Source organism: Equus asinus, chromosome X (genome assembly GCF_041296235.1).
Source record: "Equus asinus isolate D_3611 breed Donkey chromosome X, EquAss-T2T_v2, whole genome shotgun sequence".
Lineage (NCBI taxonomy): Eukaryota > Metazoa > Chordata > Mammalia > Perissodactyla > Equidae > Equus > Equus asinus.
The window spans coordinates 38,129,540-38,144,762 of NC_091820.1; the positions used below are offsets into that span (position 1 = coordinate 38,129,540).

Sequence of the window (15,223 nt, forward strand, 5' to 3'; positions counted from 1 at the left end):
CCAAACAACTAGATTTATAGGTCAACAAATACATTCAAGTTGGCTAAATGACTCTCCAGCTCATGCATAGCGTCTCCATGGATAGTGATTCGCTGGGATGAACACGGTTTTCCCTTCTAATAGCTTTCCCTTTCACTGTTGAAAGTGTCCTGATTTGGGTGATATGGTCACCCTACCGATGGCCAACCTGGGAGGCCCTGACATTCTGTAATTCTCAAGACCTTGATATAATAAAGCAATTGAGTTCCAGTTACAGCACAAACCTCTGAATTTGTTTTATCTAAACACAGCGTTTCATCACATAAGCCACAACAAACAAGATACCTTTAAGGGAATACAGCTTTAGAAGATTTTATGCTTTATGAGATGTTTCATCTGAGACTTTTATGCCCTTTGCAAATACTTAATATTATTAAGTCCTCACATTTGGATAATGCTTTAGAGTTTACAAAACACCTGGACCAACAAGATCTCCTTTAACTAATATACAAATAATTAATGTGCCTATCTGGATTTTGGATTATCCTGAAAGAGATTCTGGAGATGCAGAAAATAGCCTTAGCTGCCCTAAAACAGCAAAGAATCTGATTAGAGTGATGGTCTCTGCATGAACGTATTCACCTAAGTACTTTAGAGAGGATGAAAGTCAAATACAAAACCCAACAACCACACACTGAAAGCCTTAAGTCAAACTGCCTTCCTTAGCGTTCAGAGATCAGTGGTTTATATACATGCCACAGCTTTCCATCTGTCTTCGAAATGGACTTTTAATCTGCGTCAACTACTAGACAGGTCTGTAATGACATACTGTATTAGTTTCCTAGGACTGCCATAACAAATTATGACAAACTGGTTAAGTTAAAACAACAGACACTTATTCTCTCATAGCTCTGGAGTCTAGAAGTCCAAAATCAAGGTGTCGGCAGGGCCATGCTCTTTCTGAAGGCTCTAGAGGAGGATCCTTCTTTGCCTCTTCTTAGCTTCTGGTAATTGCAGGCATTCCTTAGCTTGTAGACAAATCACTCTAATCTCTGCCTCTGTCACCATATGGTACTCTGCCCTGTGTCTGTGTCTAAATTTCCCCCTTCTTAATAAAGACACCAGTCATTGGATTAGGACCCACTCTAATCCATTATGACCTCATCTTAAGTTGGCTACATCTGTAAAGACCCTATTTTCAAATAAAGTCATATTCACAGGTACCAGGGTTAGGACTTGACCATATTTTTGGGGGGAACACAATTCATCATACAACACATACTCATCCAGGGTTGGATGCATCAGTTTCCTTATAGAATAGGATGCATGTAAGAAATATAAATCCCATCTTCTCAACTGCTGAACCAGAACAATGTCCATTTTATATATTCTTTTATATTCTGTAGCTAAGTGGACCATGAAATTCAATATTCTACCCAGGCAGAGTTCTTCATTTCTTCCATTTGTCCTGTAGAACCTTGCACATTCTAGGAGAGCTGACTTGTCGCTCTATACTGGAATGATCTGTTTAAAAAGTTGTCTCCTCCATGAGCTATGACTCTGAGCTCCTTGAGGGGAAGAACTATGCCTCTTCATCTCTGTATCTCCATCTAACTTCGTAGATGACACAAAGTAGGTTCTTAGTAATTATTGGAGGACGGAAGGGGGTTATAAGGAAGGTACTTGTAGAGTTATAATCCAGTGGCTTGGGAAGTAGAAAGGTACTAGGAGCTCAGAGTGCCAAAGCCAAGACTCTGTCACTCCCTAAGGACCCTCCACCCTCTACTCTGATCTTCTTAGAACTTTCCCAGGGTCTCAGCATACAATAAACATTGCAACCACAAAGTGATCTCAGACCAGGTAAGCCTTTAGCTCATCAAAGTAGCTTTTCCTTCCAGAAGCTTCCTGGTCAATCCAACAGCAGCTTAGCACATAGCTAGCATGCCAGAGGGGGAAGAAGGGATCAGAGAGCGCTGTGTGCAGGCTACGTTTTAGATGGCTAATTCATGCAAACTGATCAAAGTTGAACACTTAATGTGCCAGAGCCCTCAACAGTTCTCTCTCTCTCTAATGGACCACTGTCAGCTGGCTTCAGGGAAGATATATAGTTCTTTTTAAAATCTTATCATGCCTTTACACAACCGACCCATTATAACATCAAGAATAAAAAGCTGAATGTGTACACCTATGTATACACTCCAGAGGAGTGCAGGGAAGGAAAAAAAATCAAACATTCACAGGAATTAGAGAAAAGGTAGAAGAGTCCTGTGGAATGCACACCCAGAACAAGCTGTGGAGTTTTTGGTGCCCACCCCTTCCCTTCTCCTTTCAGTACCCAAACTAGTTTCCGGTGTACCCTGTGCCTGTTCCACAGTCATGAGAGTCAGGCTGTGATAAACAAATGCAGCATTTACAGGCAGGTTAACAGTAAATGTCAAATTCAATACCATGAAAAAGACACCAAACAGAATGCCATTCCGTGAGGGCAAAGACTGTCTTTTTCATCACTATAGCCTCAGTGGTTGAAAAGTGCCGAGCACATAGTTGTTACTTAGTGTATATTTGTTTAATGAATTTTGAATGAATTAAATTGATTAACTAGGAAACTGCTATAGGCAGCCAGAGCATGGTATTCAGAAAAGAATGCTTGGGCAAGAAGTCCCAGAGATGTAACTGTTGTCCGGGTAATGCAATGCTCTGCTCACCGGGCAGCAGTAGGGCCAGGAAGGGGAATGTATATCTCCAGGAGGTAGCTAAAGCCTGACAACATTCCTTAGCCCAGAGTCAGTGCCCTGCCTCCTCTCTTTTTTGCCTGGCCAGAGGACTTGGATATCACTGAATTTCCAAGTTACTCTTTGCTGACTACTCAAAGAGAGCGAAGGCCAAGACTAACAGAACTAGTTTAGCTTAGACTAAACCAATGCAGGGGTTTGGCCAAGCCATATAAAGATCACTGCTCCTGCCTTAAGCTACTATTCCAGGATCTATCCCCCTATTCTTTTTCCCTTTCCAAACCACTAGGAAAAAATAGAGGTGGGAGATTTGTTAGCTATTGGCTCCAACTTTCATTCTTCCTCTTCATATGCTCTGACACCTATATAGGTGGCCATTTCAGCCTTAGCAGCAGATTGTCTGGCCTTCCCAAATCTGTCTCTATGATTGACTCTCTATTCTCTCTCCTCTTTGATTTATTTTAGATACCTGCAGCAGAAAACAACCCTTTCCTTGTTGGAATGCACTATTGGTACTTCAGCTACAGCCCTCAGACCCAGCACTGCAATGTTTGTCGGGAGGGCATTCCTGCCTTATCTAGAGATGTTATCATCTGTGAAGGTAACTTTCTGATTCCTTTATGAAGTAGAGCTCAGTGAGAGGAGATAGGGACGAAGGAGCTCGTGTGGCTTTAGTATCACTGATTCATACTAGGTCACTGACTGTAGTGTGAGGTTAACCCAGACACACAATAAACTGAGGAAAGGAGATGGGATGATACTGGCATAAGGGGGAATTCTTGTGAATCAAAATGGAGGTTTGGGTCTGGGAGGATCAAACAATACAGCAACAAGGGTTGGAAAAACAGAAATCACCTCATTCTTACCATCAATTTCCGTTCAAGTTGGATAGTAAGAAATTTAGCCAGTAAGAATAAAAAGGAACTGAATCATATGGAAAAGATGCCTTTGGAAGTGGGTCAGAACTTTTTAGATGCATCTAGGTTCTAACTTTCAGAGCAGCTTTGAGAAGGGAATTGTAATCTTTATTGTCACTGGTTTCACATCCATCTTTTTAATTCCTCTTTTCACAGTGTGCAAAGTTAAGTCTCACAAATTATGTGCTTTGAGAGCAAGCAAAGACTGCAAGTGGAATACCTTGTCCATCACTGATGACCTTCTCCTGCCTGCAGATGAAGTAGTGAGTACCAACCATGCTCTCTCACAATCACCCTTTTCCATTTCCAATTCAGCCAGGACAGACAGCAGAAGAAAGACCTCTTCCTGTCTCCAGACAACCCAAGTAGGCTTCTTCCCCAGGCTCATGATCCAACCAATCTAGAATAATGAAAGCCTCCCACTCCCGCCTGTCATTGGTCACTAGCATTGGAGAGGGGAGGGCAGGACCATGAAGAACTTCCTTGGGGTTACCTAATGGCCTCCACTGGGTAGTACAGTTATTCCAGCTGGCCCTTCCTCTCCTTATATCTCTAACTTGTACCTCTTATCTTTTTCTCCCTTCAGAAGACTATGCCCCATCAATGGGTAGAAGGAAACATATCTATCAGTTCTCAGTGTGCAGTATGTCATGAGAACTGTGGCAGTTACCAAAGACTTCAAGACTTCCGATGTCTCTGGTGTAATTCTACGGTAAGACTCTTCTCATCTTCTTGAAACTTAGAGAACTTGACTTCTAAGGGGTGGATTCATGCTTGACTGTGCATATACATAGACAGAAATCTCAGAGACACTTACCCCAAAATAGATCATACACATTCCACAAATTCTATAGAGCTCAGTATCCTGCCTTTCCAAATCTGGCTATGGAGTCTTTGAGAGAAAAAATTAAGACTCTTTCATGGTTCTTAATTGGTGGGGCCTACTAGATGGAAAAAGCTGAACTCTCTTATGACAGTACGGGCAATTAAAGAAATAAGTTGAGTCTACCCTTAAGAAAACTTCTCTCTTCCTCATTCATCATTTCCTAGGAATTTGTAATCTTTGTTAATTAATAATGGTTAATAATATTAACACATTATTATTTCCACTATTTATTGGGTGTTTTATATACATGATCTCATTTAATCCTTCCAACAACACTAAACCAGGCCTCACTGACCCCATTTACGTATGAAGAAAGTGAGGTTCAGAAAAGTGAAGTGATTTGCCCAAGGTCATGCAGCCAGTACAAAAGTCTTGATTCATACATAATTCTGCAAAAACCATGCTCTTTAGCTACAATAGAACCATGCCTCTAAACTAGCAGTTCTCAACTAGGGGTGATTTTGCCTCCCCCGCCCCCCAGGAGACATTTGACAATATCTGGAGACTTTTTTTTTTTTTTTTTTTTTTTGCTGAGGAAGATTCATCTGAGCTAACATCTGCTGCCAATCTTCCTCTTTTTGTATGTGAGCTGCCACCACAGCAAGGCCACTGACAGACGAGTGGTATAGGTCCACACCCAGGAACCAAACCCGGGCTGCCAAAGCAGAGCACACTGAACTTAGCCACTAGGCCATGGGGCTGGCCTTGGAGACATTTTTGATTGTTACAACTTGGGGGAGAGATTGTGCTGCAGGTTTCTAGTAAGTAGAGGCTTCAGATTCTGCTAAACCTTCTACAATACACAGGATAGCACAAAGAACTATCTGGCCCAAAATATCAGTAGTGCAGATGTTGAGAAACCCTGATCTAGACTTTCTAGCCTTTTAGATGTTTTTCTCAAACTGATTATTCTAGGCAAGAAGAAACAAAAGTATGAGCTTCTTCTTAGAAGATTCTGGTTCCCTCTGCCTCACTCCAGCAGGTGGTCACCATCTTTTCACTCTCCTGCTTTGCTTGAGTTCACCAGCATCTCCTGGAAAGGAGATTGTACCCTTGGGTGCCCTGATTTTTCCAGTTTCCCCCAGGGTACATCTCTAGATTGCCTGGATCTGATGGCCAGTGGGACATATGCTCATGGGTCTCACAGAATTGAAACCAATGGAGAAAGAGTTCTTAACCAGTTACCACTCCTAGGGCACAGTCTAAGAAGCCCAGTCCTTCTGTGAAAGAGGCCTATTAGCTTATCTTCATAGCTGCAGCCTGAAAGAGCAGGCTTCTAATTAAACACACATCTAAAGGCCAACTGTAATTCTTTCCAGAGACCTCAGAGGGCAAGTGCCATCTTTGTACTCGCTCTCTGCCACACTCCAGAGCACCAGTATCTTCCAGAAGGGAGTTTTACATGCATCTGGTGCACTGGTTTTTATGTCTGTTGCCCTGGTTTTTGTGGCTGCCTCTCAGGAGACACTCCTTGATCACCTAGCTCTGGTGACCACTGGGGCTGGAGTTTCTGAGTCCCACAACACTGTAACAACTGGAGAGATAGTACTTGGCCAGCTACCACCTCCAGGGCACTGCACAGGCAGCAGGCTGAGACACATCTCTAGTCTTTCTATGAAAGAGGCCTATTTGCTTGTCCAGGAGCTTTGACCTGAAGGACAGGCTTCTGGTTTGGCACACATGTAGGGGCCTATGGAAATACTCTCAGGGAATGGAGGCCAGTGAACATCATCTTTGCACTTTCCCTCTGCCTCACTCCAGCTTACTGGTATATTCCAGAAATGAGGTTGTACCTTCAACTGGCACCCCTACTTTTGCAGCTGCTGACAGGGAACACCTATAGATTGCCTGGCTCTGGTGGCCAGCAGGACTAAGGCTTACATGTCCCACGGACTGTAACCAATGGAGAAAGAGTTCTTAATTGGCTACCATCCCCAGGGCACAGCAAGAAGCAATAGTTTGAGAAGCCCAGTCTTTCTGTGAAAGAGGCCTATTAGCTTATCATCATAGCTGCAGCCTGAGGGTCAGCTTTCTAATTAAACACACATATAAGGGCCAACTGTAATCCTTTCCAGAGACCTCAGAGAGCAGGTGCTATCTTTGTGCTCTCCTGCTGCCATGCTCCAGAGCGCCAGTAACTCCTGGAGGGGAGACTCACACACATGTGGTGCCCTGGTTTTTATGTCTGGTGCCCTTATTTTGTGTGCCCACTGCCCAAGGGGACAATTCTTGATTGCCTGGCTATGTTGCCCAGCAGGGCTTACATTACTGGTTCCCATGGGACCATAACAACTGGAGAGACAGTTCTTGGCCAGTGACCACCCCCAGGGCACAGCACACACAGCAGACTGAGACACACCCCCAGTCTTTCTTTGAAAGAGGCCTATTTGCTTGTCCTGGAGCTTCAGCCTGAAGGGCAGGCTTCTGTTCTGGCACACATCTAGGAGCCTACTAAGGTGCTCTCTGGAGACAGAGGCTGGCAGACCCCATCTTTGTGCTCTCCCTCTGACTCACTCCAAGTTACTGGCATCTCTCAGAAAGGAATTGTACACTTGTCTGGTGCCCCAGTTTTTGTGACTGCCACACAACTCTAGGTCACCCAGCTCTGGTGGCCGGTGAGACTTATGCCTGCAGTCCCACAGGACTGTATATATTTGCATGCTTTAAAAGTTGCTGCCTAAGCATCTTGTTTCCAGTCAGCCTGTATCTAGGTGCTGACTGAGATCCTCCCCTTTGGGATGCTGACAGGTCTTGGGACACCCTAAACACTGGGAGCCACTAAAAATAAAATAGGCCACTTGGGCAATCACAAAAGTTTGAGAAGCAACTAAAAGCTAGGGCAGGGTTGAATGATAAGATTCATCCCCTATACAAGGCCACTCCCTCAAAACTGGGAGAGGTGGCTGTTTCATCTAAGGCATAGAAATCAACACGGAAAGTCAAGTAAAATGAAGAAACATAGGACTATGTTCCCAAAAAAGAACAAGATAAAACCTTAGGAAAAGTCCTTAATGAAACAGAGATAAGTGATTTACCGTCTTTAACAGTCATAAAGATGCTCATTGGGCTTGGGAGAAGAATGGATGAACACAGGGAGAACTTCAACAAAGAGAGAGAAAATATGAGAAAGTACCAAGTATGTCAGATTGCTGAAGAATATAATAACTGAACTGAAAAATACACTAGAGGGGATCAAAAGCAGACTAGATGAAGCATGAAAAAGGATTAGTGAACTCGAAGACAGGGCAATAGCACTCATCCAATCAGAGCAGCAAATAGAAAAAAAGAATAAAAAAAGTGAAGATCGCTTAGGGGACTTATGGGACCACATCAAGCAGACTAACATGTGTATTATAGGGGTCCCAGAAGGAGAAGAGAGAGAGAAAGAGGCAGAAAACTTATTTGAAGAAATAGTGACTGAAAAATTTCCTAACCAGAAAAGGAAAGACATCTAGATCCAGGAAGCCCAGAGAGCTCCAAATAAGAGGAACCTAAAAAGATCAACACCAAGACACATTATGATTAAAATGTCAAAACTTAAAGACAAGGAGAGAATCTTAAAAGCAGCAAGAGAAAAACAACTTGTTATGTACAAGGGAACCCCAATAAGACTATCAGCAGATCTTTTTGGCAGAAACTTTGCAGGCCAGAAGGGAGTGACACAATATATTCAAAGTGCTGAAAGAAAAAAACTTCCAACAAAGAATACTCGACTAGGCCAAAGTTGTCCTTCAGAATTGAAGGAGAGGTAAAGAGTTTTCCAGACAAATAAAAGCTAAAGGAGTTCGTCAGTACTAGACTAGCCTTATAAAAGATGTTAAAGGGACTTCTTTAAGCCGAAATAAAAGGGTACTAATTAGTAACAGGAAAACATGTGAAAGTATAATTCTCACTGGTAAAGATAAGCATATAGTAAAATTCAGAATAATTTAATGTTGTAAAGATGGTGGACTAATCACTTATAACACTAGTATGAAGGTTAAAAGATAAAAGCAGTTGGGGGCTGGCCCCGTGGCTGAGTGGTTAAGTTCGCACACTCCGCTGCAGGCAGCCCAGTGTTTCATTGGTTCGAATCCTGGGCGTGGACATGGCACTGCTCATCAAACCATGCTGAGGCAGCATCCCACATGCCACAACTAGAAGGACCCACAATGAAGAATATACAACTATGTACTGGGGGGCTTTGGGGAGAAAAAGGAAAAAAAAATCTTTAAAAAAAAGATAAAAGCAGTAAAAATAACTATAACTACAATAATTTGTTAAGGCATACACAAAATAAAAAGATGTAAATTGTGGAATCAAAAACATAAAATGTGGTTGGGAGAGTAAAAATGTAGAGCTTTAGAATGCATTCAAAGTTAAGTTGTTATCAAATTTAAAATACTCATAAATATAAGTTGTTATATGTAAGGCTTATGGTAAACACAAGAGAAACAAAAAGGAATCTAAGCATATCACTACAGATAATCATGAAATCAGAAAGGAAGAGAGCAAGAGAAGAAGAACAGAGGAACAGAGGAACCACAAAACAGCCAGAAAACAATTAACAAAATGGCAATAAGTACATTTCTATCAATATTTACTTTAAATGTAAATGGACTAATTTCTCCAATCAAAAGACATAGGGTGGCTGAATGTTAAAAAAAGCAAGACCTATATAAATGCTGCCAACAAAAGACTCACTTCAGATACATTCCTGAGCCACATAATGACATTTCAGTGAACAACAGACCGTATATATGACAGTGGTCTATAAGATTATAATGGAGCTGAAAAATTTCTATCACCCAGTGATGTTGTAGCTATTGTAACATCATAGTGCAATGCATTACTGAAGAGTTTCTGGTAATGCTGGTGTAAACAAACCTAGTGCACTGCCAGTCATATAAAAGTATAGCACATGCAATTATGTAAACTACATAATACTTGATAACGATAATAAATGACTATGTTGCTAGTTTATGTATTTGCTATACTATACTTTTTGTTATTATCTTAGAATGTACTCTTTCTATTTATAAAAAAGGTTTACTATAAAATAGTATGCCATGTTATGAAGGCAGCAGGCTCATACATCTCATGTTTACTATGTCTCTTGATTGCATCATTTACTCTTATGCTTGATTTAATCTTATGTGGTTTCATTCATCATGGCCCCTAAGTGTACAAAATCCACTGTTAACGTTTCCAGTAAGAGGCCATATTGAGTGATTGACCAGGAAGCAAAATTAATAGTGATTAAGGATTACAAAGGTGGAAAATCAGTAATGGTTTATTGCTTGTGAGTCAGGCATGTCCCATTCCACCAAAGCTACAATCTTGAAGAATAGGAACAAAGTGACGGAAGCTGTTAAAGGATCTGCTTTTTGGAAGGCAATGAGACTAACAAAAATTTGAGAAGGGCCTCTATCAGATGTGGAGAAACTTCTATTATTTTTTTAATATAATTTTTTTCTTTTTTTCATTTATTGTTTGTTTTCAGATGTACATCATAATATATTTTGAATTCTGTGTAGATTACATCATGTTCACCACCCAAAAACTAACTATAGTCCATCCCCTCACATGTGAGCTTAATCACCACTTTTGCCTTCCCTCCTCCCACCTTCCCCTAGGGTAACCACCAATCCAATCTCCAATGCTATGTGTTTGTTTGTCGTTGTTTTTATCTTCCACTTATGATTGAGATCATATGGTATTTGACTTTCTCCCTCTGACTTATTTCACTCAGCATAATACCCTCAAGGTCCATCCATGTTGTCACAAATGGCCGAATTTCATCATTTCTTATGGCTGAGTAGTAGTCCATTGTGTATAAATACCACATCTTCTTTATCCATTCGTCCCTTGATGGGCACCTAGGTTGTTTCCAAGTCTTGGCTATTGTGTATAATGCTGCAATGAACATAGGGGTGCAGGTATCTTTATGCCTTTGTGTTTTCAACTTCTTTGGATAAATAGCCAGCAGTGGCATAGCTGGATCATATGGTAGATCTATTCTTAATTTTCTGAGGATACTACATACTGCTTTCCATAGTGGTTGCACCAGTTTGCACTCCCACCAGCAGTGAACAAGGGTTCCCTTCTCTAGATGTGGAGAAATTTCTAATGACCTGGATTAAAGACCAGACACAGAAGCATATCAATCTCAGCACCATGATGATAATGGCCAAAGCAAAAAGTTTATTGAAATGTTGAAAGAAAAGACTGGACCTGACTATAATGTTGAATTTACTGCTAGCTCTGGGTAGTTTAAACAATTTGAGAATCATTATTCATTACATAATGGGAAAGTGAGTGGTAAGTTTGCAAGTGCTGATGTGAAGTCAGCTGAAAAATTTTTGGAAACTCTAGAAAAGCTGATTGTGAGGAAAATTACTTGCCAGAGCAAATATTCAACATAGATAAAACCTCCCTATTCTGGAAACAGATGCCTGAAATGACTTTCATCTATAAGGAGGCCAAGTCAATGCCAAGTTTCAAGGCTTTTAAGGAGAAGATAACAATTTTGCTTGGGCGCAATGTTGCAGGCTACAAATGGAAACTCTTTGTGATCTGGCACAGTGAGAATCTCATGGCCTTCAAGCATATCAATAAGCACACACTTCCAGTGTACTACAGGAGCAATAAGAAGTCAGGGATGACACAGCTCCTCTTCCAAGATGCCCTCCTGTATTGCCATACCAATAAAATAGAGAACTGCTGCTCGGAGACTGACGTAACTTTCAAGATTTTGCTTATTGTTGTTAATGCTCCCAGACGTTTTCCTTTAATTGATGATCTTCACCCAATATCAAAATCGTGTTTCTCCCTCCAAACAATGGATCAAGGAGTTGCGGCAGCTTTTAAGGCCTACTACCTGAGAAGGACTTTTGCTCTGGTTATTGCTGCAACTGAGGAAGACACCAAGAAGACACTGATGCAACTCTGGAAGTATAACAATATCTATGACTGCACTGAGAACCTTGCTTGGGCTTGGGGTGATGTCACCAAAGACTGTATGTATGGCATTTGGAAGAAGATACTCAAGAGGTTCATCCATGACTTCAAAGGGCTTGCCAAGAATGAGGAGGTTGCAAAAAATCAACAAGGCTGTGGTAGATGGCAAAAATCTTTAACTCGGGTGTGGATGAGGATGACATTGAGGAACTCCTACAGGTGGTTTCTGTGGAATTGACTAATGAGGAGTTGTTGGAACTGGAACAGGAATGCAAAGTTGAAGAAGAGGCAGGAGAAAAGGAAATTGTAAGGGAAGAGAAAAGGAAACTTCAGGAACAGAAAAAGAAGAACCTACAAGAAAAATCACAATGAAGGGTTTAGCAGAAGCTTTTGCAGACCTCAACAAGCTCCTTAAAAAGTTTGAAAACGTGGTCCCCAATGCTGAAAGGTTTTCATTAATAGAGAGGAATGTTCATGGTGCATTATCTGCTTACAAGCAAATCTATTATGAAAAAAGAAACATACAAAGCAAACCACCATGGACATATTTCTGAAAAGAGTGACACTTCCTCAAGAGTGTCAAGCAGGTCCTTCAGGAGGTATTCCAGAAGAGTGCAGCATTGTTAACATAGGAGATGACTGCTCTATGCATGTTATTTCTCCTGAAGACCTTCCAGGGGGACAAGATGTGGAAGTGGAAGACAGTGATATTGATGATCCTGACCCCATGTAGGCCTAGGATGTAGTGTGTGTTTGTCTCTTAGTTTTTAATAAAAAAGTTTAAAAAGCAAAAAGAAATTAATTTTAAAAATATAAAAAAGCTTATATAATAAAGATATAAAGAAAGAAAATATTTTTGTACAGCTGTACAATGTGTTTGTGTTTTAAGCTAAGCGTTACTACAAAAGAGTCAAAACATTTTTAAAAAATTAAAAAGTTTCTAAAGTAAAAATGTGATAGTAAGCTAAGGTTAATTCATTATTGAAGAAAGAAAAATATTTTTTATAAATTTAGTGTAGCCTATGGGTACAGTGTTTATAAAGTCTACAATAATGTACAGTAATGTCCTAGGCCTTCACATTCACTCATCACAAACTCACTGACTCACCCAAAGCAACTTCCAGTCCTGCAAGCTCCATTCATGTTAAGTGCCCTATACAGGTGTATCATTTTTTATCTTTTATACCATATTTTTACTGTAACTTTTCTGTTTAGATATGTTTAAATACACAAATACTTAGCATTGTGTTACATTGCCTAGAGTATTCAGTACAGTAACACGCTGTACAAATTTGTAGCCTAGGAGCAATAGGCTATACCATGTAGCCTAGGTATGTAGTATGCTATACCATCTAAGTTTGTGTAAATACACTCTATGATTTTTGTACAACAACAAAATCACCTAACAATGCATTTCTCGGGATGTATCCCTGTTGTTAAGTGATGCGTGACTGTATAAGGATGCACACAGACTGAAAGTGAAAGAATGGAAGAAGATATTCCATACAAATGGAAACCAAAAAAAAAAAAAAACTGAGGTAGCTATGCTTATATCAGACAAAATCGATTTAAAACAAAGACTGTAGTAAGTGACAAAGTCATTACATAATGAAAAGGGAATAATCCTACAAGAGAATATAATATTTGTAAATATTTATGCACTCCACATAGGAACACCTAAATATATAAAGCAAATACTAATAGACCTGAAGGGAGGAATACACAACAATACGATAATAGTAGGGAACTTTAATACCCCACTTTCATCAGTGGATAGATAATCCAGACAGAAAGTCAGTAAGGAAACATTGGCCTTAAATGACACATTAGACCAGATGGACTTAACAGACATTTACAGAACATTCCATCCAAAAGCAACAGAATACACATTCTTCTCAAGTGCACATGGAACATTCTCCAGGATAAGTAATATGTTAGGCAACAAACAAATATTAATACATTTTAAAAGATTGAAGTCATATCAAGCATCTTTTTCAATCACAATAATATGAAACTAGAAATCAATTACAGGAAGAAAACTGGAAAATGCACAGATATGTGGAGATTAAACAACATGCTACTGAACAACCAATGGATCAACAAAGAAATCAAAAAATACAGTGAGACAAATGAAAATGGAAATGCAATATATCAAAACTTACGGGATGCAGCAAAAGCAGTTCTGAGAGGGAAGTTTGTAGCGATAAACGCCTACATCAAGAAACAAGAGACATCTCAAATAAACAACCTAACTCAAGGAACTATAAAAAGAAGAACAAATGGAGGCCAAAGTTAGTAGAAGGAATGAAATAACAAAGACCAGAGTGAAAATAAATGAAACAGAGACTAAAAGGACAATAGAAAAGATCAATAAAACTAAACCTGTTTTTTTGAAAAGATAAACAAAATTGAAAAGCCTTTAGTTAGACTAACCAAGCAAAAAAAAAGAGGACTCAAATAGATAAAATCACAAATGAAAGAGGAGACATTACAACTGATACCACAGAAACAGAAAGGATCATAAGAGACTATAAACAATTATATGCCAACAAATTGGACAACCTAGAAAAATGGATAAGTTCCTGGAAAGACATAACCTACAAAGACTGAATCACAAAGAAATAGAAAGTCTGAACAGACCAATTACTAGTAGGGAAATTGAGTCAATAGTCAAAAACCTTCCAACAAACAAAAGTCCAGCACCAGGTGGCTTCACTGTTGAAGTCCATCAAGCAGTCAAAGAAGAATTAATACCAATCCTTCTCAAACTCTTCCAAAAATTGAAGTGGAAGGAATACTTCCAAACTCATTTTACGAGGCCAACATTACCCTGATACCAAAACCACACAAGGACACTACAAGGAAAGAAAATTGCAGACCAATATCCCTGATGAACATAGATGCAAAAATTCTCAACAAAATATTAGCAAACCAAATTCAATAATACATTAAAAGGATCATACACCATTTTCAAGTGAGATTTATTCCAAGGATGCAAGGATGGTTCATTATCCACAAGTCAATCAATGTGATACAATACACTAACAAAATGAAAGATAAAAATCATATGATCATTTCAATAAACATAGAAAAAGCATTTGACAAAATTCAATATCCATTTATGATAAAAACTCAACAAAGTGGGTATAGAGCGAAAGTACCTAAATATAATAAAGGCCATATATGACAAGCCCACAACCAGCACCATACTCAATGGTGAAAAGCTGAAAGCTATTACTCTAAGATCAGGAACAATACGAGGATGCCCACTCTTACCACTTTTATTCAACAGAGTATTAGAAGTCCTAGCCAGAGAAATTAGGCAAGAAAAATAAATACAAGGCATCCAAATCAGAAAGGAAGGAGTAAAACTGTCACTATTTACAGACGACATGATATTATATATAGAAAACCCTAAAGACATCCACCAAAAAACTGTTAGAACTAATAAACAAAGTCAATACAGTCAGAGGATTCAAAATCAGATACAAAAAACCTGTTTCATTTTTAGACACTAATAACAGACTATCTAAAAGAGAAATTAAGAAAACAATCCCGGGGCTGGCCCCGTGGCTGGCCCCGTGACTGAGTGGTTAAGTTTGCGTGCTCTGCTGCACGCAGCCCAGTGTTTCGTTGGTTCGAATCCTGGGCGCGGACATGGCACTGCTCATCAAACCACGCTAAGGCAGCATCCCACATACCACAACTAGAAGGACCCACAACGAAGAATATACAACTATGTACCGGGGGGCTTTGGGGAGAAAAAGGAA

At 39.8% G+C, this 15,223-nt stretch overlaps 1 protein-coding gene across 1 annotated transcript in view; it reads left to right on the forward strand.

Moving 5' to 3' along the window:
* The window catches only part of DGKK (diacylglycerol kinase kappa), a 116,070-nt gene that overhangs the window by 59,414 nt on the left and 41,433 nt on the right, over positions 1–15,223 (forward strand). The window contains exons 5-7 of the mRNA XM_070502792.1: positions 3,177–3,312; positions 3,785–3,891; positions 4,215–4,340. Coding sequence (XP_070358893.1) covers positions 3,177–3,312; positions 3,785–3,891; positions 4,215–4,340 — 369 coding nt within the window. The remainder of the gene's footprint in view (positions 1–3,176; positions 3,313–3,784; positions 3,892–4,214; positions 4,341–15,223) is intronic.